The 23,205-nt window shown below is 44.8% G+C and overlaps 1 protein-coding gene across 2 annotated transcripts in view; it reads right to left on the reverse strand.

Annotated features, from left to right (window-relative positions):
• Positions 1-2,617: 2,617 nt before the first annotated feature.
• The window catches only part of LOC103364895 (histone-lysine N-methyltransferase 2C-like), a 67,828-nt gene continuing 47,240 nt past the window's right edge, over positions 2,618-23,205 (reverse strand). For both annotated transcript variants that reach the window (XM_008292184.1, XM_008292182.1), the window contains 25 exons: positions 21,066-23,036; positions 19,921-20,234; positions 18,175-19,766; positions 17,949-18,060; positions 17,671-17,737; positions 17,508-17,568; positions 17,145-17,377; positions 14,713-16,353; positions 14,290-14,481; positions 13,210-13,374; positions 12,974-13,103; positions 12,593-12,740; positions 12,327-12,511; positions 11,682-11,818; positions 10,562-10,844; positions 9,418-9,557; positions 8,580-8,693; positions 7,344-8,454; positions 7,106-7,242; positions 6,870-7,012; positions 6,563-6,737; positions 6,338-6,454; positions 6,178-6,251; positions 4,634-4,742; positions 2,618-4,549 (listed from right to left, as the gene is read on the reverse strand). In XM_008292184.1, the coding sequence (XP_008290406.1) occupies positions 4,457-4,549; positions 4,634-4,742; positions 6,178-6,251; positions 6,338-6,454; positions 6,563-6,737; positions 6,870-7,012; positions 7,106-7,242; positions 7,344-8,454; positions 8,580-8,693; positions 9,418-9,557; positions 10,562-10,844; positions 11,682-11,818; positions 12,327-12,511; positions 12,593-12,740; positions 12,974-13,103; positions 13,210-13,374; positions 14,290-14,481; positions 14,713-16,353; positions 17,145-17,377; positions 17,508-17,568; positions 17,671-17,737; positions 17,949-18,060; positions 18,175-19,766; positions 19,921-20,234; positions 21,066-23,036 (9,444 nt within the window). In that variant the 3' untranslated portion in view covers positions 2,618-4,456. The remainder of the gene's footprint in view (positions 4,550-4,633; positions 4,743-6,177; positions 6,252-6,337; positions 6,455-6,562; positions 6,738-6,869; positions 7,013-7,105; positions 7,243-7,343; positions 8,455-8,579; positions 8,694-9,417; positions 9,558-10,561; positions 10,845-11,681; positions 11,819-12,326; positions 12,512-12,592; positions 12,741-12,973; positions 13,104-13,209; positions 13,375-14,289; positions 14,482-14,712; positions 16,354-17,144; positions 17,378-17,507; positions 17,569-17,670; positions 17,738-17,948; positions 18,061-18,174; positions 19,767-19,920; positions 20,235-21,065; positions 23,037-23,205) is intronic.

The raw sequence follows: 23,205 nt of genomic DNA on the forward strand, positions 1-23,205 counted from the left end.
CAGATCTCAGAGACAGACCATTCAAGGCTTTGAAAATAATCTGCAAGGCCTTAAAAATCAGTTCTAAAACTCGCGCTAACCGTTAAAGGGCAGCTAGGATTTGGGTAATATGGGTTTAAAAGCTGGAGGGCAGCATTTTAAATGTGGATGTTTTGCTTCCTGATGTCAAAAATAAAGCGCGTCACAATGTCTGGAGGAGATGAAAGCACTGATGACCTTTTCTAAGTCTGCAGCAGAGAGACGTCCTGATCTCGGTGAGCTATCTCAGCTGGTCAAAGTAAGATTGTCCCACCTGAGCATGAAAAGACGTCTCAGAGTCAGAAGTAACAGCAGTGTTGTGAACCTCTTTATGAACATTACTTGATAAGAGGCCTTGACTAGAGGAGACACTGTTAATGCTACTAGAGATCAGGTGAGAAGCAGTAATTATGATCGCCTTAGATTTGGAGCCATTCAGGTGCAGGAAGTTCTTGGACATCCAATTTTTAACTTCAGAAAGACAGGACATAATATGATGGATATCAGTGGTACCAGGATTTAACAGGTCATATTATTGGTAAATGGTCTGCACTTATATCCAAAGCGCTTTACAATGTGTTTTACATTCACCCATTCAAACACCAATGGCGACAGAGCTGCCGTGCAAGGTGCTGCCTGCCATTGGGTTCAGTGTCTTGCCCAAGGACACTTCCACTGTGAAGGGGGCGGGGTATTGAACTGCCAGCCTTGCAACTGGAGGACAAGCCGCTCTACCACATGAGCCACAGCCGTCCCATCGGGTGGGTGTTATAACAATGGAAATCAATGACATGTCAACACATGGTTGGTCTCAGGGGCAGCATGTATAGAGTGAACTGGAGGGAAGCTCACAGCAGTGGAGAAGAGCAGGAATCTCTCAGCATTACTGACAGATACATGAATCCAGAGTCTCATCAACAGACACATGAAACAAATGTAGGCAAAGAGCAATAAAGAGAACCCAACACAGAAAACCAAGAAAGAGCAGAGTTACTGTTTTAGAAAACCTGTTCCAGGAGTTGCTGTACACTACTAAGATCAGGATCAAACAGCCGCTGATCGGGACGCTACATCCTCGTCATTGATCATGCTGATTCTTTATTAGTTTTGTCCTCTGTGGAGAATTCCAACATTATTTAAATATCTTCACATGGAATGTTGAGCCTCCATGTGCAGAGTTTAGCAAACGTATGAGACCACCTGTCTAATTTGTTAAGCATTGTATACATCTATAGACCATCCAGCATCATGAAGGGCTTTAATTCACACTCAGCTCTCCACGTTTTACCATTTTGAGCAGGAATGAGGAACTTCAAACTGCATTTTTGATACCCAGATCTGAGCATAACCAAGCGTAACATTCAGCCACTAAAACTCATTTTTCTGTTCAGCAATGCAAGTAAATAACTGTAATTTGATATCTTAATCAAGAAATAATCATGCGCTTTACTACTTTTTCAAGTTTTTTGCAGCAAATAGGAAACTGCATGGATAACAATTCATATTTTAGCATTAAAAATATAACATTGGTTGAAGAGCTTCTACATGCTGGTGTATTAACCATGACAGAAACATGAGAAATGATCTAGGTAATTACCAATGCTGTTAATTTAGGGCATAAGCCTTACACTGGGTGGTGGTCTAATACATTCGTTAAGCGTTGTATGTACAGTATATGCACCCCGTCACGTCCAAGTCGCCTCAGAAGACGCAGAGCAAACAGGATGCGTTCAGTTTTACAGTATTTTGCCTGAAGTCTGACCAGTACCGATGAAAGACACACAGCTTGCTACGTGTCAAGGTGGTGCTAATTAAACAGAATATACATGTAAGCACAAATCATAAACGTCACCTAGTTTATTACTTAAAGCACAGAGTATAAATGCTACGTGTTTCTCCAGCAGCATCAGAAATATCTAGAGGCAGCAGTATTTTTAGTCACAGTCAAATCTGCGCTGAGGCTCCCAGGAGTGATTCATCGAGGCCCAGCACACCGAACAGATGGCTTAAAATCAGTTGAATTGTACCCAAAAATGACCATTTATTTTAACGCCCAGGGGTCCCGGGTCCCAGGAGGATCCTGAGGGGTGTTGAGATGATTGAAGACATAAGAAAGAAAAATTATCTCTTACATCAAAAATATGTTTCTTTAAAACAAAAAGATTTAGCTCGTCTCTTGTGAAATACTGAAGGCTTAAATCTGATCTGGCCTCTAAAAACACACAGGTGGTCTACAGTTGAACAAATAAGTTGGTTAATTGATTGGTGGAAACAGCAATTTCAATAATCAAGTTGCTTTTTTTAAGCTAACCAGGGGAAAAAAAACCCACTTCCATCTGCTCAAATGTCAATATATGCAAATTTTCTGAAGTCCTCTATGATAAATTTAATATATTTGGGTTTGTTTGTTGGGTTAAACGCATAATATCTAAAAAAAATGTCAGTTTGCACTCTAGGAAATATGTTCATCCAACATTAAATAGATGAAATGATGAATGAAAATAACCAGTAAGGAAAATTAAAGATGGAGTATGGCTTCAATTGTTCAGATTTAATAGCTAAAACCAACGCAGTTTTTAAAAACACATACGCAACCTGCTAACATGTAAAATAGTTTATTTTTGTAAATGTTTCTAAATTCAATTCCACAAACTCCAAACCTCATACTCTGTACACTTCAAAAGGCATTTTCAAAAACAAAAAAACAAAAACAAAACAAAACAAAAAAACGGAAAAAATAAAAGGGAAAAAAAAAAAAAAAAGAATTCTGACTACTTTACACGACCAAGAAAATGTAGCACAAACACACTGGCAGGATGATGTAATATCATACAAGAGAAGAAAAATATCCAAGAAACAATTTTGTTACAACCATTCATTGAGAAAATATATACAATTGAGTCTTCGGAAAGTTAAAAAAATACATGCCATATACATTACAAGTTCTAAGACTGTCTCCAAAATTTTACAGTCGACTTGAAATTGTGCACGCAAAAACTCTTCTGTTTCTAAGCATGTGACTTGTGAAGTGTCAGTATAAGAAATATTTCTGATTAAGCAGAATGCCATTTCTGTCCAAAAAGGTAAGAGCGCCCTACTCGTTTCCCCCGCAGCGATTCTTTCCGTCACACACCGGCTCGTCTAAGTCATCGTTAGACGTTCGCACCTTGTTTTAGAAGTAACGTAAAAACAAAAAAAACAGGTAAATACATGTTGCTGTTCCTATTTGATAAAAAGTTAAAAAGTTGTTTTTGGGTTTCAAAACCTAATTCACAGTTCTTTAAAATCAAACCTGATTAACAGCAAACAGATCACAACGATCTCTCACTCTTTGAAGAGTCTTTTTTTTCTTGTGTGTGTTTCTTTTCTCATGATTCTGTAACTGATAACTCGTTACGTTAGTCAACAAAAATATTTCTTTTTTGAGTGGTCAAAGTATGTAAGTCACAAAACACTACGCTACAATACCTTACTTTTAATACAACAAAAATACTTTGTGAATTATTGTGGTTATATTACAAATTCTGTACAGAATAATCATAATATATACTCTCAAACTGAAATAACGTCCATCTTAAATAAATTTCAATGACAAACAGAACAAAAACAATTTAAAAACACACAAACATCAAGAAGGTTAAGGTAGTATTTGGTCGGTTATTCCTATAGTTTTCTTTATGTACATTTATACAAAAGTAACAGCATGTCTTCTTCAATCTTCAAAAACAATAGCAATCTAGCCTTCTTTAACTCAATCTCATCATTTTGAGAATAAAATTCATTCACTCAGTAATAAATACAAAACCTCTCGAATTCCACACAAATCACATGACAGAGACCTATGATAAAACTGACTCATGGAATCAAGTATTTAAAAGTTTTTGTGTGTGTGTGTGTGTGTGTGTGTGTGTATGTTTTTTTGTTTATTTTCTTTTTTTTAGTGCAAGTTAATATTCCCTTCGCGGTATTCATTGCTGTACATTCCTCATTCAGTGATGTCTACATTTAGTCATACGGTATACATTAACAGTATGAAACAAAAGGGCCTGCCCTTAGTAAGCAATAAGGCCGCACCCTGCACAGTGCTTTCTCATTCGCTGGTGGATTCCGCACCCCATGTACACCAAACAAACACGCAGATACATACAGACAGACAGAGGTGTTGCGAACAACAGAGCCCCTCACATATGGCACAAGTCACATCCTGCTACTGTGTTACGTTTCCCTTCCTCCACCCATTTCGTATTCCTCCGTCGCGATGAACCCACGCGTAGATTCATTCGTTCCTCCAAAGGGTTCAGGCCTTCTGCTCATTCATGAAATGACTTTAGTGTGAAGTCTTTTTTTTTTTGTTTTTCATTTGAATTCTCCGTGCAGAGATCACAGCATCCGCACAACATAGCAAAAGGAATGCATTTGGGTTTTTTTGTCGTTTTGCTCAGTTAATCCACTTCCTGCATTCAGGAGCTCCACAGTGGCAAGCGATCTTGTGCTGGCCCTCGGCGGTGTCAAACTGATAGTCGAAACACAGCTGGAAGACAAGGAGGAAACAACGGTTGCTTTAACGCTTATGCACCTGTGTAGCAGCAAAGTAATGAGAGGAAAAGACACCCACCTCCTCTCCTTTTTCAACTCTGCGAACACAGCTGATGATGATTTTGTAACCCCTTTCAAATGTGACCACCTCAGCAACACAGTTGGGGGCACAAGAGTGATTGATATATCTGAAGAACAAAACAGAGATGACGTTCAACCACATTTAAATTACTGCAAAAACACTACACCTGGGCCTCCACAGCCCAGTTCTGGATAAGAAGTGGGAGATCATGACAATGCAAATTGAAAAAAAAAAAAGTTATTTTCTCAACTTAAATTAAGTTTTTAGGTTAAGAATCTAGAAAAATGTAAAGTGCAGTTTAAATTTGAATAAAATCAGGATCACATTACCGTAAATTCCAGATTATAAGCCGCTACTTTTTTCACACACTTTGAACACTGCGGCTTAAACAATGACGCGGCTAATTTATGGATTTTTATGAATTTGTCTCGAGACAAAAGTTGAGAGCGAAAGAGAGACTGAGGAAGTGTGTGATGAAGTGATTCTGAGGCTGTTCAACTCCGACACTGAAGAAGACGACTTTAGTGGTTTTAGTGCAGGAGGAAGATGAAGATAGCGATCAGTGACTTTTCCTGGTAGGCTGCTGTATTTTTTATTTTGTTAACCAGTCGTGTTTCAGGCACTGTTTGGAAAACAGCATTTACGTATTTGTGTATATGATTGGTACGTATTTAATTAAAGTTTAAAAAGTCTTTCTGTGTAAATATCTCATGTTACAACGTGGACACTTGCAGCTTAAAGACAAGTGCGGCCTGTATATGTACAATTTTCTTTTCTTTTTAAAGCTAGTGGGTGTGGCTTATATTCAGGCGCGCTCAATAGTCTGGAAATTACGGCAATTTTCACATATTTACGCAAGTTTAAATAAGGCAGAATCGGAAAGCGGCTTCAATTTGTGTCTCCAGAAACAGCGCTGGACTGTGAGGAAATACTAACAAAACAACCGGGGCTCCATTTGGAACACGCTGTCCAGGTCTCATAATACATGTACAGCTTTTAGAGCAGCCCATTAGTAACACACGCTACATATATGACATGTAAGAGGAGCTGTTTCTATGAACTGGATCAGCAGGTTTCATTTAAACGTTTTCCATTTGTTACATCTATGTTTGGGGCAACAATTCCACTCAAACCGCCGTCATCTTTCATCTTCTAAGACCGACGCCTACAGCAGCCATGAGAATCCACGCTGATCATTTGCACAATAATATAAGCTAAAACTGACACGAGCACAGACGAGCCGCCCACGCAGACATGCAGGGTCGCGGTCTGTGATGCTATGTTGGGAGACTATAACAAAGGTAGGACAGATGCAGAGACACCATGTTCTGCTTTTAAGGATGCATTTTTCCCTGAGTGGCTGAAAAGAAGCTGTGAGACTGAACGGTATTCCTCAGCTGCAAGTTCTGCACACTGAATTAAGACTTTCCCCAGAGTTAAGACACATGAACACATGTAGTCCTCCCAGAACCCACTGGCAAACATGCAATTGACCACAACAAAAAATGGAACAAATGCTCTGAAATGAAATCTCACAGCACCTTGCGAGCCCTCCAGTTCGAGTGGCATCAACAACGTGTTCGCTGTCGATGCGGAACATGAACACTGGCCGGTTCTGTAGGTCGAAGAGGGAAAATTGCTGTTAAGTTTTGGCGAAAGCAACTTGCTCAAGAAAGTTGTAAAAAAAAAGGGAAAACATACCTGAGATCTGTAGACCTTCTCCTTCCGGATGGCAACCTCGTTTCGGAGGATGGTTCCATTGTACTCGATCACCATAGTTTGTTTTTCAATGTCTCTAGCAGCAAACAGCCCCAGGCCCTGTGAACGCACCACATAAGCAGCTTTTACTTCTGTCTCCAGAAAACAGATTTTAAAGCATTAGTTTCATTCAATCAGAATTAAGAAGTGAAGGACCAGTCGGCTCACCTGGATGCGGGAGCGGGCCAGGTAGACGTTGGCTCTCCACTCACTCTTCATCCAGCGGTACTGGGAGGACCTGGGATGCACTACTGGAGGCTTGTTATGGGGAGCAGCACCTTCTCCTTGGGCCACGTTCTGGTTAGACCGAGCACTGCTGCTGGACACAGCCTGTGGTTGTGGCCTTTTTATTGAGAAAGAGAAGTCATTAAGAAAAACTACATCATGAAGAAAACATTGAAATAACCTGCTTAACCTTGTCTTACTTTGAGACAACGAATATCCACAACAGTAATTAAATGTCAGCTGAAGTTACCTTATCACCAGGGCGATGCAGGTAGAGCTTGTTCTCGGCTGTGCGCGGGCGCTGCCGGCTGGATTGAACACGAGAGGCAACTCCACAAGAGGGTTGCGTCCATAACGGAACGAGTACCTGTCACAAGCCTCCACTCCTGGGAGCTGGAACAGAGAAGTATAGAGAACACAATTTAGAAATTAGTTCATATTTTAGGCTCTCACACCTCATTGAAGTCATCCAAAGCAGCTACAAACCGATTCTGAGATCTTGGCAACTGCAGGGACTGTGAGCCCAAACAGATCCTCTCCTTTCAGGTAAACAGGGAAGAGCTTCAGAGTGCCTGATTCAGTTCTTTTCTCGGCAACAGGACCCAGCACCTTATCCCACACTCCTGGTCACAGCAAGACAAGCACACAAGATGGTTACAAACTGTAGAATACAAACTCAGGAGCCCAATAATCCTGGTTCTGTGAAGAATCAGTGAGGGCTCACCTTTAGCAGAGGTGTCGGTCAGGAACACGTCTTGATAGCCTTGTTCGATGACTCTGATTGAAAATTCGGGGAGCCCCTCTCTGTCTTCAACAGAACAGACGTAGCGGCAACGGCGGTTGCCATGGCGCATGCTCCAGTAAATGCGGCAAGCCTCGTAGCCAACCGGAAAGATGGCTGTTGGGGAGTGGAAGGCTGCCATTTGCAGGGGCGTTAGTTGGCCTATTGCATGTAACACCAGGCTGCCCACCCGAAAGGTATAACCCAACTCAGGCTGCTGCACAGCTGTGGCAATTTGACGCACTTCATCTCTTTGGACGTAGACTCGTCGGAACACAGCGAAACAACGCAGCTCATGCTCCAGCGCCTGTCCTGCTGTTCCTCGGGGCCTGTGGGCATGACACAGCATGGTCTTGTCCTTGAAGAAGGTGCACTGAGCTTGCAGAGCACAGGTGAAATGGTAGACATTGGTGCAGCGCAGGCGGTGGCAGCCGCTGGTGGCTCCGGTCTGCTGGCAGTAGGCGCAGCGTACCGTCTGGCCACGACGCAGTGCAAGCTCCACGTTGATGAGGGCACCGGCCTGCGTCTCGTACACCTCAGTGGACCACAAGGCACAGTTCAGGTGCACCCATACATCAAGATCTAGATTTAGCAACCTGGCAGGACCATCTGTGATGCCATCTCCAAACTGGTGGCAGAAACAGCAGCGTCTGTGGTCTTGGAGGGAAGGTGGAGGACGCAGGGAGGCCCCAAGTTTCTTCAGGAGCTCATCTATTTTATCCTCATCTGGGAGCTGGGAATTCCCTCTTGGCACCACCACCTGCACGGTCCACTTCCTCCAGCGGAGTCCTTTCTGTCTCTTTCCCTGGTGCCAGCCATCGTGGGACCTCGGCCGGGCCTTCAGCTTCACCGTCACTTTGATGGCATCGGACTTTTCTGTCTTGGGCGCCTCACCCGCCATAGGGAAGGGGATCGGAGTCGAGGGGGGAGACTGCTTGGGCTGAAGCTGGGCCAGGCAATGAACATCCAGCGAGGACATGTTGTTGCTGTACTGGTGCTGAGTTTTAGAAAGGCTCTCTGTCTGCTCAGAGGCTGGGAGAAGGGACACCGACTCCTGAAAGGATGAGACCAGACCCATGATGTCCAAAAAATATATATAAATAGAATCACAATAAATCGTACCAACAGCATGCTATTTAGACAGGATGCTTTTTCTGCAGGGGTCGCTGTGGCACAAACCTTAGTTTCTGTGGTTGATCTGGATTGCAGTGGTGAAGACGAACAGTAGAGAAGGAAGCAGCTGTGACTGCAGAAGACCAGGTCCTCGCCAGATTTCATGTGGCCTTCAGACTCCTGATGAGAGGAATCAGTTCAAGTTTAAACAGGCTGAATAAGGAATGAGGTTTTACATCAAAGTCTGATGTGAGCTGCTTAAGCTTCTTATAAAAGAAGTTATGAAATAAACATCAAAAACATACAATATTTAAAAAACCAAAATACTCTAAGACTGAAGTCATAGGGTATGCTGTTTAACCCGCTAATTGATCTGAAATGGATTTAACTCCAGCAGGCAGGATTTACATAATCAGAGGATATACGAGCATTACGGTAGTGCTGTGTGTGTGTATGAATATAAAGATGTGTGTGGCCCTTCAGGCTGAGAGCAGATAATGCCATATATCCTCTAAAGTAAGGTCTGGGCATCCACAGCTCATCTCCTATCCCCACTGGGAAATCAATAAAAAAAAATGAAAATGAGAATGGGGCTGCGTTGTTTGGCAGAGATGACTTGAACTGGTCTTATGTGTATGTTTAAGCATGTTGTACTAAACTTAGATGTGAAGGTTTTTGGTCAGGATTTGAAAATGAACACTGACTGTCCCTTAGCTGCTGCTGTGAGCTCTGAGTAAGAATCTGGAAGGCAGTATATTCTCAGTCTATTAACTCTTATTGCATGGCTAAAATGGTCTCCAAATCCCACTTTTAGTTTCCAAGTGCTTCATTTGAAAGGTGGTCTACCTAATTAATATACCACGGTGCAGCCATTCAAAGTATTAAAGCCTAATTAATTAGGTACCTTCATGTGGGCAGGGAGGTCTTTGATGGCTTTCTGCACTCCGTTTCCCAGAACCACCACCTTACAGTGGCAGCACCACTGAGGTTTACATCCAGGGCTGGCAGGGGTCTTGTGGTCAGGTCCTCGACCTATAGCTGTGCCTGAAGCAACAGAAATGTTGTCAAAAATGATTTTAAAATGCATTTTGTCAAAGTACGAGGTGTGTCAGAAGCTCCAGGACTGGTGTCACATTTCAAACCCAAACTACAAACTACGAGTTTTCCCCTTCAGACGATCAACCAGCACGTCTACAAAGAGATCCTGCGGCGTTTGCTTTGTTCAGCGCGTAAGAAGAAGCGAGAGTTGTAGCAGGTCCAGTCGTGGCTGCTTCACCATGAAAACGCGCCTCCTCACAATGTCCTGAGCATCCGACAGTTCCTGGCTGAGAAGAACATCGCCGTGCTGGAGCAACCTCCCTACTCACCCCACCTGGCTCTGTGGGATTTTTTTCTCTTCCCAAAGCTCAAGGGTGTCATCAAGGGGACCCGTTTTGAAGACGTGGACGACATCAAGATGGCTGTGACGACGGAGCTGTAGCGGATCCTGGAAGAATCCTTCCAGGAGTGCATGGCGGCGTGATAGAGAAGGCTGGGAAAGTGGGTTAGACTCCAGGGGGATTACTGTGAACTTGTAGTTTGGGTTTGAAATATATCTTTCGTGAAACCAGTCCTGAAACTTTTCTGACACAGCTCATATGTCACGTGATTGATGCTTAACTTTGAGTAAACAAACATTAGACCAGAAAGTAAGGCACCCTATTACACAACAAAGCAAAAAATCGTTCGCTCTATTTCATTAGCTGAGAGGATCAGTGAAATAATGAGATCGCATGTCAGCATCTGGGCTACATGCTGCCCTCAGTCCCAGATAAATAATAATGTACTAGACATAATGTCCATTTGCAAATACTGTTAAGAACACTAATTGCTCCTGTGGCTGTTTAAGGGGAAACAATTACATTCTGAAATTGCATTGCTGCATTGTGCTTTTTCTCGGGGAGTAATTATGTTTAGCTTAAATCAGACATGACATTTAAATTACAGGCTGTATTACAGTACCTGGGGGAATCAGTGATGCTCTTGTTTAATTTAGTTTTATCCCTCACCTGGGCTGTTGGGATGGAAACGGAAATGATGTGCCTGCTGCTGCTGCATCATTCCCTGTACTCCGCCGGGCCTAATCATCTGTCCCGGCCGCCCGTGAAGCCCTCCGTTGTCTCCTTGTCCGTGGAAGAGCATGGGAGGCCGAGGCTCCATGCCGTGGGGGCCCATCCTTGGACCACTGAGCATAGACAGAGGCCCCCTGTCTGGGGTGCTGCTGACCTCATAGCTGCTGGGGATCTTCACACATAGCAGGTCTGAAATGGCTGCCACTACACCGGTGATGTTCTGAGATGAGAAAAAGAAACACGTGTAGGTTGGTTGATTGGGTCTTTCATCAAAAAATCTAATAGAAAGATTTTTTTTACAATGCCTACATCGTTTGTATATTTACAGTTTTTCTCAAAATATAACATTGGACCAGTTATTTTACAGTTACAAAGCAAACTGGGTGTGAAACGTATTACCAGGTGCAGCCCTTTGCTCTTATGTACATGCTGGGCTGACTTTTAATTTTAGAAAGTGGGCTTCAACATAACCTCAAATATAAGATATTTATTTCTTAGAGGAAACTGTACACGACAGAACTAGTGGTAAATAACAGAAATTTGATGCCTATTGTCTCCAGTCACATCTCCAGGTACTGAAACAGTTGTAAATATTAAGATCGGAGTCCTGAATTACTGCTCTGACTCAACATTATAAAGATGGCACAACTTAACTTAGCATCTCAGTAACAGTGACTACTTAGACAAGGTAGTTAAAAGGAGTTTTCGTTGGCATTTAAGCCTCAGCTGGCCAGACAATGAATATACCAAACAAGTAGAATAATCCTAAGCAAATATGCAGTTTTCACACTATGTAAGAATCGACAATCCCTAAAACAAACTGCCTCAATTCAAGTATTGTCAGAAAGCGGTCTTATTGCTTTAATTAGATTCTGATAAATAAAAACAAGCATGACCTGTAAAAACAACTATTTGCCGAGGTGATATAGTTTTCACTCAGTTTCTCACTAATTAGTCTGATTTTGCCCATTTGGCATGTTATGGAGTGATAAAACTAAACAAAAAGACAACAGTCTATGTTGAATCTGTGAAACCCCAATAATTTAAGTATTCTTACCTCAGCTGCAGCTGGTCTCAGCGTGATCGCTACAGAAACCAGCCCTTGTTTGGAATCATTGGACATGGGGCCGAACGGGGAGCCAAAGAACATCGACGACGGCTCCGTCTTGATATCCTGCAGTTTAATCTCTGACCCTAGAGAATAAAAAAGAAGAATATTTTAAAAAATTGTCACAATGTTAAGCTCTGAATATACTACAGGACGGACGCAGGTGACTGACTTGCACGTTTTTATACATGGTATAGTCCAGGGTACACGTGTATGTGGACATATGGTGCACATGCACTCTAGAAAACCTTCAGCCAGAAGAAGAGCACCTTTGTTTATTGTGTTTGGCTGGACAACAACCGCTTAACAAGGGTCAAGGATGTGGGATCCAGTACATATATCATCACATATATACAAGCATCCAGTTTTGTGGCGCATGCAGTCACCATGCTTGCTGCATTCAGACGCTGATTTCTCTAATTTCGACCTGTACGTGGACCATGCAGACTGAGGAAAATGACCAAATATACATCATATGGACATGGATGTAAAGACCATGACTTGGCCTTAAAGGTGGAGTTGTGTTTAAACTGTATGCACAAATACAAACTATGACAGTAAGACTGAATCATGCTGGGAGCTGTGGGTATTTACCTTTCCCATCAGGTGCCGGAAGCATGGGCAGGACAGGAGACAGGCAGGGCGATGGCGGCTCTTCCTTCACCAGAGACAGATCTGGGTAGCGGCTGATCTCCATGCCAACTACGCTTTCAGGCGATGAGGATGGTACAAAACTGTCTGGTGTGTCCCGGTCCTTGCAAGGCTCCTGTCCTCTGTTACTGTTACACAAAAGTTACCACCACAGTCAAAACCATGTAAATTAGAACCTTGAAGCACACGAGGCATTATTTATCCATTACCTGAGCTCTTCCTGGTTGTTGTGAGGAGGGGTGGGAAGGGAGGCTGGAACATCCACAGTTTTAGGTCCCTGAGCAATAGCTCGGGCTATTAGGTCTTCCTCAGTCCTGAACGGGACATGTAGCGGCTTTGGGACCAGGCCTTTGGAGACTGCAGGAAAACAGTGTCAATACGCATGTACACACTAAGACTGCATGTGATGATGGTAATACTTAACATATGATTTCTGCTATTTTCCTGAACAGGTTTTAAGATTATGGTAGCACGATATAGTAGGGTGAAAAACTACCAGCAAAACTTGAAGGGCAGCCTATCCAGAGGACACCATGCTTTCTAAGTCTTCAGAAAAGTGACATGAAAACGCAGCCTCCCTGAGTGCTTACCCATGGCAGCAGCTTTGCTGGCCAGCTCTTCTGTTGTGGCAAATCCGTTGATCATTTTCTGTCGGTTCACAGGTGGTGGGGTGGGAGGAAGAGACGCCGGCGGTGTTGGTGGATTACTCAGGTTACTCTGCTGTGGGAGTCAGAACCAATGCAATGTCAGCACACTATGCTGCAGACACTTAACACACAACCTTCTGCTGACTTAGTTTGCCCTTAGTAAGGCAGCCAGATCTCACCTTGTAGGCCAGCTGGGAGTAATAGTCAGAGACTCCATCGAGTGAGGCACTGCCAAAAGTACCAGACAAGAGGTTCTCGCCATTAAGCTGGCCGCTGCCATAGGGAGCGAAATGGGCAAAGTTGACCCCAATCAGTGGCTCCATTAGGGGCAGCAGGGAGAGCTGCTGTGTCAGGAGAGAAAAACAGAACCAGGTGTAATGTTAGGAAACATGTCAAAATAGGATTTTTCTTGCACAAACCACTGCCACTAGAACAACTTCCAAATGCAGGCATGGCCTTCTTTACAGTAATGTAGTTGCACTTTTTTCAGAATCAAATAATTTCTTGATCAAAACTTTTTTCATTAAAAAAAGCTGTTCTTAAGCATTAGTTGTCTATTTGGTATGTAGAATTCTAGTATCATTATGTAGTCCCTCTGCCTCCTGACAAACATTTAAAACATTAACCTTGGATGTAGTTATCTGCCTGAATAGCCTTATGTTTGGACTGAGTAATGAAAAAATATTTAACAAGTTTAAATTCTGGTCCAGCTGCCTTCCTTGCTGCAGGCCACAGATCAAGGCAGGTAAATAAGTGGTAAATTCTAGCTCAGGGCCATACAGTCGTCATAATTTCAGACTTAGCCAAATCTACGCTGTACTTGCGAGAAACTACCGTATTAAAGTACAAGCTCATTTAGGCTTCGCTAAGCTGCATTGAACACGATGATGAGGTGATATTGTACTGAATTTCTAATCAGTGAGTCGGCTTCATAAAGTTGAAATGAATAAGCCTCAATCAAAGAGGGACTTGCAATATAAGCATGAATCCCCTGAATAATAACAGCTTCTAATACCTGGGTGGGCAACTGTCATCCTGCAAGTACGTAATTACAGTAATATGCTTATGATATGTGAAATTAGTGTCTGTGCACTCAGCAGAGACAATTTTCTCTTCTGGCACTAACTAATACTGTAAAATCTGGAATAAAGCATTCTGGTTTCCAGCGACAATCTTTTTACCGTCCTTTGTTTCTTAAAGACATGCAGCTTCTGTCGACTGTATGAGGAGCAGATGATAGGATGTAAAATCAAGCTTACCTGTTTTATTTGTGTCATTACGGTGTCCGGGCCGGGGTGCATCAGCTGCCTCTCGTCCCCTTCCTTCTTTCTCTTCTTGTAGCGAGAGGGAGGCTTGTCCCCTCCTTTTGGTGCCCTCTTGTTCCTCCCTTTTTTCTTCTCCTGCTCAGGAAGCAGAGGTCCGGGAAAGTCAGGGGGGCCATCTGAGTATGCCTGGAGATGAGAAAAAGGATGCTGTTGCCTTAAAAAGCATGAGCACAGTTGAAATTACTTGAGCAGCATTATTACTTCCAGTTATATACAACACATATCTGTGACTCATAGCAATTCAACTATGATGCACCTCCCATCTGAATAACTCTGAATCACTTAGCCTGTCTATGACTCACGATATTGTTCACCCCCTCAGTGCTCTATAACTGTATGACTAACGTAAACACTGACCCCATTGCTGTCCATGGAGCTTTGCCTCAGCAGGCTCTTGCAGTCAGTGTGCTCCTCGTCCTCTGGGCGCAGGATTTCCTCTGACCTCTGTTGGGACAATCCAGGTGGAGGTGTACTCTTGTTCTTAAGAAGGTGTTTCAGTAGCTCATTGCCGGCCTCCCCCTTGTTTGGACTTTGCCCAGGAGGGAATGGTGACACGCTCCCTTTGTTACCCTCCTCCTTCACAGAGCTTATTTCTGAGCCAATGGACCCCTCTCTTGGCCCATGACACTCACTGGCATCAGTCTGCTCCAATTTGATGTTGTTGAGGATCCTTTCATGCTCCTGAGCTTGGGCCCTTGACGTGTCTGATGACAGACCGAGTTGTCCTTGTCCTCCAGAGAGCTGCCTCTCAAGCTCTGAGTGACTGGGGGTGGAAGATCCCAGTAACGGGGACCGTGACAAGTCCTGGTCCCCGAAGAGATGGGTGTTTCTGGTTGGAGTTGAAGAGGTGTCTGACACACATGGTGTGAGAGGGGCTGTGAGGTCTGAGTGCGGAGTTGAAGGCGTCTTGACTGAATCTGCATCATCTTCTTTTTTCTTTTTGCGGTTCCTCTTCTTTTTCCCTTTCTCATCAGGGATGATGTTGGAGTAGAGTTGAATAAGAGACTGACCTGAGCCTGGAAAATTAGACGGTAGAGGTGTAGCCGAATCACCGCCAAATGGTGGACCCTCACCTGGCATCTGAAGCATCATTCCTGGTCCGCTGAACTGACGAGGTCTGGGCTGACCGTGAGGAAAGTTAGGTCCTTGTAGGGAAACATTATCGGGCCCTAATCCTGGACCCATGTCTGGTGGCATCATCCCATTGCCCATCATGGCCCTCCTTTCACCTGGCATGAATGTTCCTGGTGGTGAGCCCATGCCAGGCTGCATGCCCTGCTGCTGGGGGAACATTGGTCCAAGTTGTTGCTGTTGCAGATGAGGCCTCTGAGGCTGCATGAAATCCTGCGGCAGCTCCGCATTAAAAAATGGCATCTGGGAGAGCGGTGCCATGTTCCCATCTGGCCCCATCATTCCTTGCTGCTCCATTTCCATGCGATGTTTCAGGGCTCTCTGACGCTCAACTTCCTGCATGAGCTGCACCCGCTGTCTCTCCTGCTGCTCCCTGAGCCTCTCCCTCCTCTCGCGCTCCTGGAAGCCCTCGCTGAAAGGGTTGTTGTCGTCAAACTTCACACCACCTGCCTGCATGGGCTTCACACCACCTGGTGGAGGGGGTGGCGCCTGGGGCTCCACGGGCATTTGGGAGTGCTGAGGTATGTTACCCATTGGCATAGGAAGAGGCTGGCCTGAATTTCCCACAGGTACCTGAGGGGGCATTATAGGTGGCATTCCTGGTCCACCCATGGGTATAGGAGCACCAGGGTGCCAGCCAGGTGGTGGGTTGGGCATACGTGGAGGTGCATTTGGCTGGCCAGGATGAAGGGGCATCTGCATCATGGGGTTCATAGGAGGCTGGACCATTGGTGGCCCAGGGGGCACCATGCCAGCAGGGCCGGGCACTGGGTGCATCCCAGGCATTATCGGCGTCATGTTGTTCTGCTGCTGCTTCACTCGGTACTCCTCTATAAGCTCGGCGTGCTCCTTCTGCTGCTTGCGGATCTGCATGAAGACAAAGTAAACACAATGACAATCGCAAAGTAATTATGTGTGGCTTGCAATGTGTTTTATCACCGTTAAAAGACAAACTTAGGAGGAAAAAAAGCTTCCTCAAGGGAAGAAGTTGAATGATTTTACGTTCAAACAGAAACTGAAGAATTTAACTTTAAAGTTGGAAAGTCAAGAGCGAACTTTTATGAAGCCAAAGCAGGTTGACAGCTGCAGCGGAGATTGAAGGAGCCGATGTGTTTTGAAATCTCCTGTTTGTTTGGATATTATTTTCTCATCTGTTTGCGAAGAAAATAGCTACTTTGGTGCAAACCCGATACCTAGACTATGCTTGAATATTTAATACTTAATAGGTCTGCTGTAAAGATAAAATACAGTCAAAAACGGCACCTCTGTCCCTTATAAATCAAATTAACAGTGCAAAAGGAATCTAGAGTATTAAAAATGATGAACAGACAGAGAAATACACCTTTTATATACATGTATATGCATTGATCTAACCCGTATACCAATGACAATGTTTCCTTTTTAGTTACAGTACAGTGATTAATTTCAGTTTTTCCAACCTTATCCAGTCAGACCTTATTTCAACACAACACTCTGTCCTTATCAAGGTTCTCCTTAGGCTCGCTGGAGGATCAGATAGCTGCTAATGGGCTATCCCTACTTTAAACATCAAACTCCAGCTCACAGGGCCAATGAAAGGACAATGCTTAGGGCAGCCACTGTAAGGAGTAGGGGTGAGATAGAATTCTGTGGTGGAACTTGGCAGGCCGAGCATTTACCTGCTCCAGTTGTTTCTGCACTACACCCTGCTGCTCTGTGACATGTTTGAGCTGCTCAGCATCCTCCTCAGGGAACTCTCTCCCTGCCTTCTTAGCTGTTCTCTGCTTGGCAGACAGGGCTTTCTTAGACTTCCTGTGAGCGCCGATCTTCTCTTCCAGAAACTTCTGCTGCATTTGAAGTAGTTGCTGAGTCTCCTGGAGCCACTCCTCGTACTGAGCCCTCTGAGCATTGTCTAAAAGAAGAAAAAGGATCTTTTCTTAGCAATCTTGACAGCATAAAAAACAAACATCTTTATATTTCTAAGCCTAACAGACCTTCAACCCACAAAACTTAAAATGCATAGAAACTTTTAGAGAACTTACTGACAAATCCTGGTCCGAAGTTTGGAGGATTCGGTCTTGTTACTTGTGTCAATTTGCCATCCTGATAAAAAGATCAACATGGATGTTATAATATATTTGTAAACGAGACATTTAGCATTATATAGTTTTAAGATTTTATGGAAGCAGATCAATGGACAACTACCTGTCCGACAACTTGCGGAGGAAGCGGTGGGGTTTCCAGGCAAGGTTGTACAGGGACAGGAGGAAACCTGCGACACAGAAACACCATGACCGTGTAAATATAAGCATCACAGTAGCAATTCTCCTTTATAGTGGTACAACATCCAAATACCAGGGTCATTAGTTTGGTATTCCTAACACAATACACATACTCCCACTACAATTATTACCTTTTCTACTGAGGCAAAAAAAAAAAAGAAAAAAGAAAAGCACTGATGTGGCACAAAATGAACTTTTTACCTGTTCATGACCATCGGAGCCATTCCCATGTTGTTCTGAACCATGACTTTGTTGATGCCTTTCAGGGCAACCATTTTGGCTTTCATGATGGGGTCAGTGATGGCATCAAAATCTGCAAAAGAGAAACACTGCACTGTCAGAAGAAATCACTACATAAAAGAAAACTGTGATAATCTCAAACACCAACCAACTTTATCACCGAAAAGCAGTGACTGAAACAATTTACCAATGTTGGGGAAGAAGGAGTCGCTGGAGCGCTGTCGTATCATGGCTTGCATCTGCCTCTGCTGCTGTTGCTCCTGCCTCTCCTGGTCCAGGAGGTCCTGCAGTAGGAGTGGCTGTTCCTCCAGCAGAAGAGGACGCTGTTGCTGGTTATGCTGAGCCATCGCCTGGTTCAACAAGGCCTGCTGGGCCTGGCTCAGACCACTCTGGTCCACTCCAGGGGACAGGCCCACCTGATGGTCTGCCCCAAAGCCAGTCATAGAAACTTCTCCTGCAGTGGCCGCGTCCGGTATTGTTTGGCTCATTGTAAGTCCAGAGGTATGCTGAGTATCAGTAACTTGGTTCTGTTGGGCCATGAGGTTACCACCTTGATTGACAGTTTCACCGATGGGATTTAATGACTGCTCCTCAGGCTGCTGCTTAATGAGTAAACCAGACAGGACTGGGGTGGAGTCAGAGAGTACTCCCTGCTGGTTTGAGATTAAGGTGTTTCCAGCAGCTTGCTGGTCTACCACCTCAGGTGGCTTCTGGCAGTCTTTGACCTCTGTTTTAATTTCCTGCCCAGGTGCCAAAGAAGCAGAGTCGTGACTCCCAGGCACTTCCAGCTTGACTTCAGCTGAGGACTGCTCACCTGTAGCCTCTGACTTTGCCAGTACAGATGCTGAACTAGATGAAGCCTCAGTTCCAGTGCTTGAATTTTTGTTGACATCTGCAGTGTCAGCATTATCCTCCATAGGATCACTGAGATCCAGTTCCTCATTAAACATGTCTTTCTTGATGTCATCTAAGTCAGGGTCTGTATAAGCGATGATGTCAAATTTTCCAGATGTTAAGAAATCATCAAGGTGGAGGTCGTTGGTTTCCAGATCAAGGTCTTTGCTGTCTTCAGGATCCAAGTTCAGATTTTCTAAGTCAGCGTCAACCAGGTCTTTCACCTCCACATCCTCTAGATCTTTGACTGCTGATTCTTCTGCATCCAGTTTCTCCTCGACAGCTTCGCCACTGGTCACTGAGACAGCCTCAGTCTGCCCAGCAGGGGGTGCAGACAAGATCATAGATGCTGCCATGTTCTGGGTCTCATTTGAAGCAGGCTGGCTCATAGATCTCATCAGTGGAGACTGTTTGAGGGTGCTGACTCCTGGCATCTGGGTTTGCTGATGAAGATTGTCCATGCTAGCAGAGAGTTGCAAATGGCCAGTCTGGCTGGCCATAGGGTCTAACATTCTGGGCCCCGGATTTAAAGGGAACCTGGAATCAGGTGCTCCTGGAAAGCCTGCTGGCCTTTGACCCTGCAAGTTAGGATCCATGTTTCCTCCTTGCATAGCGCCAGGGGGAAATGGCAAGCGTGGCCTGTTTTCTGCTGCTCTGTGTCGCAGCTCAATGAAAGGCTGGCCCATTATGTTGTGCTGCTGCACTGGCATACTACGTGGTGGGAAATGCTGGGGCAGCCCCATGGGATTTCCTCCCATGCTTTTTGCCATTTCAGCAGACATGGACCGTCTCATTTGAGGAGGAACATCCTGCATTGGGTGTTGCCCTCTAGGAAAAAAGTCTTGAGCGCCATGAGGTCCTAAAACCCCAGGTGGAAATGCAAACCTAAAGAAGAAGAAAATATTTTACTTAACAATGAGAAAGGGCAGAGCTTGATTTTTACAATGCTGTGATATCAATTACAGAAAAAATGAAAGAGGAAAAAAAGCAATGAAAGGAGTTGTAACAAAAAGGTAATGAAAAGAGTTTTTTCACAAACCTTGGACCCTGATGTCTCAAATTAGGATCTCCAGGATGTGGGCCGCGGGGCATTTGTCCTTCATTAGGGAAAGGGCCACGCTGATCCCCTGGAAAAGGTCCAGGAAACCTCATTGGCCCTCTCATGGGTCCTTGTCCAGGATAAGGTGGAGGAGGCCGGTTGAACATTTCCCCCTGTTGACCATGACCCTCTTGGGGCCAGGGCCGTGGTGTTCCTGGGGGTAGGTTGCCAGCGGGCTCCTGAGGGCCCCTCTCCTGTCGAGTGGCACTTCTCTGTTGCTGCTGCTTGAGGATTAGTTCTCTAATTCGTTGTCGCTACAAAACACAAGAAATTTACAGAGATTTAAGCTTTTCAAAACACAAGATTAATAAGCCACACATAGCTTATAATAGCACTCAATGATTAGCTATTTAGAGGTAATTTCAGTCTACTTATTCTTCACAGTCAGTGTGTAACTTGGCCATCATTCCTTTTAGACATAAAAACATCTCATTCAGAAAGATTGCTGAGATCAAGGGATTTGCAACAAAACCGATTTTGTTGTTTTCTTTTGTGTTCTTGTTAGTTCATGTTTTCAGACTAAACCTGCAAATATCTGGAAAAGTGTTTTTATGAATAGGCTAGTGTAAGACAGAATAAAACTAAATAAAATCAAGTAGTAGTCAGATAATCAGTAAACAAACCCTCAGTATTCGGCAAATAAAATAAAGGCAAATGTAAAATTATGACCAATATTTTACAGAGTGACTTGTTGATTCAGCTTTGACCTACTGTGGACAGCTACATACTTATAGCTCCTCTATTAAGTGGCGGACTACAACAGAGGTGTCAGATGAGCTCAGCTTTGATTTCATCTCAAAATAAACAGAGGTACACGTAATCCTTTATAGGCGGTAAATATTGAAACCTGTATAGTCATCTTACTGCTTCTAATCTGAATATTTAAATAATATGTAACCCCTACAGATGGCCAAACTTTAAAATATGACCCAAGATATTAAAAACAAAGCAAAGAAAATCATTTCAAAACACTTTGAAATGTCTTTAAATGAATTAAAGTCCACAACAACAAAAAAATATTTTCCAGCAGTAAATGAATGAATGATGGAATTCAGAACAGAACACAAACCACAGTTGTCATGTACCTGTCTGAGTCTTTCCTCACTGTCAGCGAGAGCAACACCCTGAGCCTCAGAGGACGCACCAGGCATTTGTGGGTTGTTGGACAGCTGGGCCGGGTCTTGAGGGCCAGTTCCATTGTTACCCACAACCGACTGATCTTTCATTTCCATTTTCTCGGTTGACTGTGGACGAGGGGTCATGGGGGCCTGTTCAAATGGGTCATGGACAGGTGTTTGATTGGGTCTTCTGGAGGGCGACTGGGAAAATCCGTCTTCCGAAACACTAGGGTGTTTTGCTTGTGAGTCCGGATGAGGGAAGGGCTCCTGAAGCCTGCCTTGGGATGGAGAGAAAGGATCCTGGCTTACCATTGGTCCTGGCCTTGTTCCAGGTCTTGGGGTCCCTGGAGGCTGAGCGTATGGGTCATTAAGCATTGGTCTAGGGGCCCCAGGCTGGGAAAACATGTCACTACCGCCTGGCCTTGATGTCCCAGGTGTACTGGTGAATGGCTCCATTGGCCCCCTCTGGCTGCCTGGTGACTTGGAAAACCTTTCTCCTACAGACGGCCGTGGAGTACCTGGTGGTTGAGCGTACGGGTCCATTGAGTGGGAAGGCGACATCCTTTGTCCAGGGTGGGACTGATGAGAGAACTGGCTCATCCCACCGGGGCGAGGAGTAGCAGGAGCCTGCATGTACGGGTCTGAAGATGGACTAGGGGTGTTTGACGGCTGACCGTAGTTGTCATGTGGACGCGGGGTGCCAGGGGGGCGAGCATAGGGTTCAAAAAATGGCCGAGGTTGAGCACCAGATTCATTAAGAGACCGCTGGTTACCTGTAGGCTGAGAGAAATGGTCAGTAGAAGGCTTGTTGGGAGCAGCGGGCTGGGCAAAGGGGTCATATGTGAAGTGGTCAGGCCTTGGAGTGGAAGGTGCATGTGCATACGGATTCCTAGACATTTGAGTCATTGGTCCTGGCTGAGCAAACGAGTGCCCCTGAGGATGATGCTGACCCATTCTAGGAGGACTGGTGAAACTGTCATTCCCCGATGGTCTTGGGGTATGCGGCGGCTGTGCATAGGGGTCGTTCTGCTGATTCTGGGAGAACCTGTCAGAGGGATGTGGACCTGGTCGAGCGAAGTGATCCTGAGCCTGAGGTGGGGGCATAGGTGTTTTGAACAGAGGGACAGAGCCAGACTCATTACTTCCAGGGATTGGTGTTAGTAAAGGTCTCGAGTAAGGGTCAGACAAGATCATCCTATTCTGGGCCATGCGCTGATAGGCATCATTTCTTATCATGGGCCTGGAGTATGGGTCTCTGCCTGGAGAACCCATTGGGGGCCTTCCTTGAGCAGCCTGACTGCCCCTTGGGGGACCCATGGGCTTCAGAAAAGGATCCATTTCCCCAGATGGTCTTGGGGTGTCAGGAGGTTTGGCATAAGGGTCATTGCTCATAGATGTCGGAGAGCCAAAAGATTCATGAGCAGGAGAGGGCCTCCCTCTGTCTTGCTGCTCCATCAAGGAGGTGGGGGATTTACCAGACTCCACTGGCATTCTGCGACAAGCATTTGGTCCGAGAGTTGGTGGTCTTGGGGTCCCAACCATCTTGGCATATGGGTCCCATGGAGAAGAAGGTCTGGAACCAGAGGAACCTGGTGAGAATACCTGTGGAGACTGAGGTTGGGAGGATGGGCCAGACGGAGGGGGAGGAGGGGGTCGTAAGAACACATCCTCTGGAGGACCCGAAGTGGGCGTCCCTGGTAGTTGCGGTCTTGCAAAACTTTCTTTAGGGTTGAGCTGCTGCATTGGGGACATGCTGCCATTACTGGGCTGTGAAGCTGGGCTCTGGTTCCCACTGTTGTTGCCTTCTCCCTCTGACTGTCCGGTCTGCTGCTGCTGTTGCTGCTGCTGTTGCTGCTGCTGAAGTTGTTCATTTTTAACTTGCTCCAGTTTCTGAGTGGCTTCAATTTTTGCTTGCTGTTTGCTTTTCTGCCTCATTTGCTGTTGAAAGGACAGAGTGAAAAGAAGGATTAAACGTCAAAAACAATGCAGAAATTATCAGTTTCATGCAAAAAATGAACTGGACCTACTAACCACCAATGTCATCAGGGTTAATGTGGAGGATAGTGCAGTTGTTTAGGGAGCTTTACTAAACCACCACTTCTTAGCT

This window comes from Stegastes partitus, unplaced genomic scaffold (assembly GCF_000690725.1).
Source record: "Stegastes partitus isolate 25-593 unplaced genomic scaffold, Stegastes_partitus-1.0.2 Scaffold791, whole genome shotgun sequence".
Lineage (NCBI taxonomy): Eukaryota > Metazoa > Chordata > Actinopteri > Pomacentridae > Stegastes > Stegastes partitus.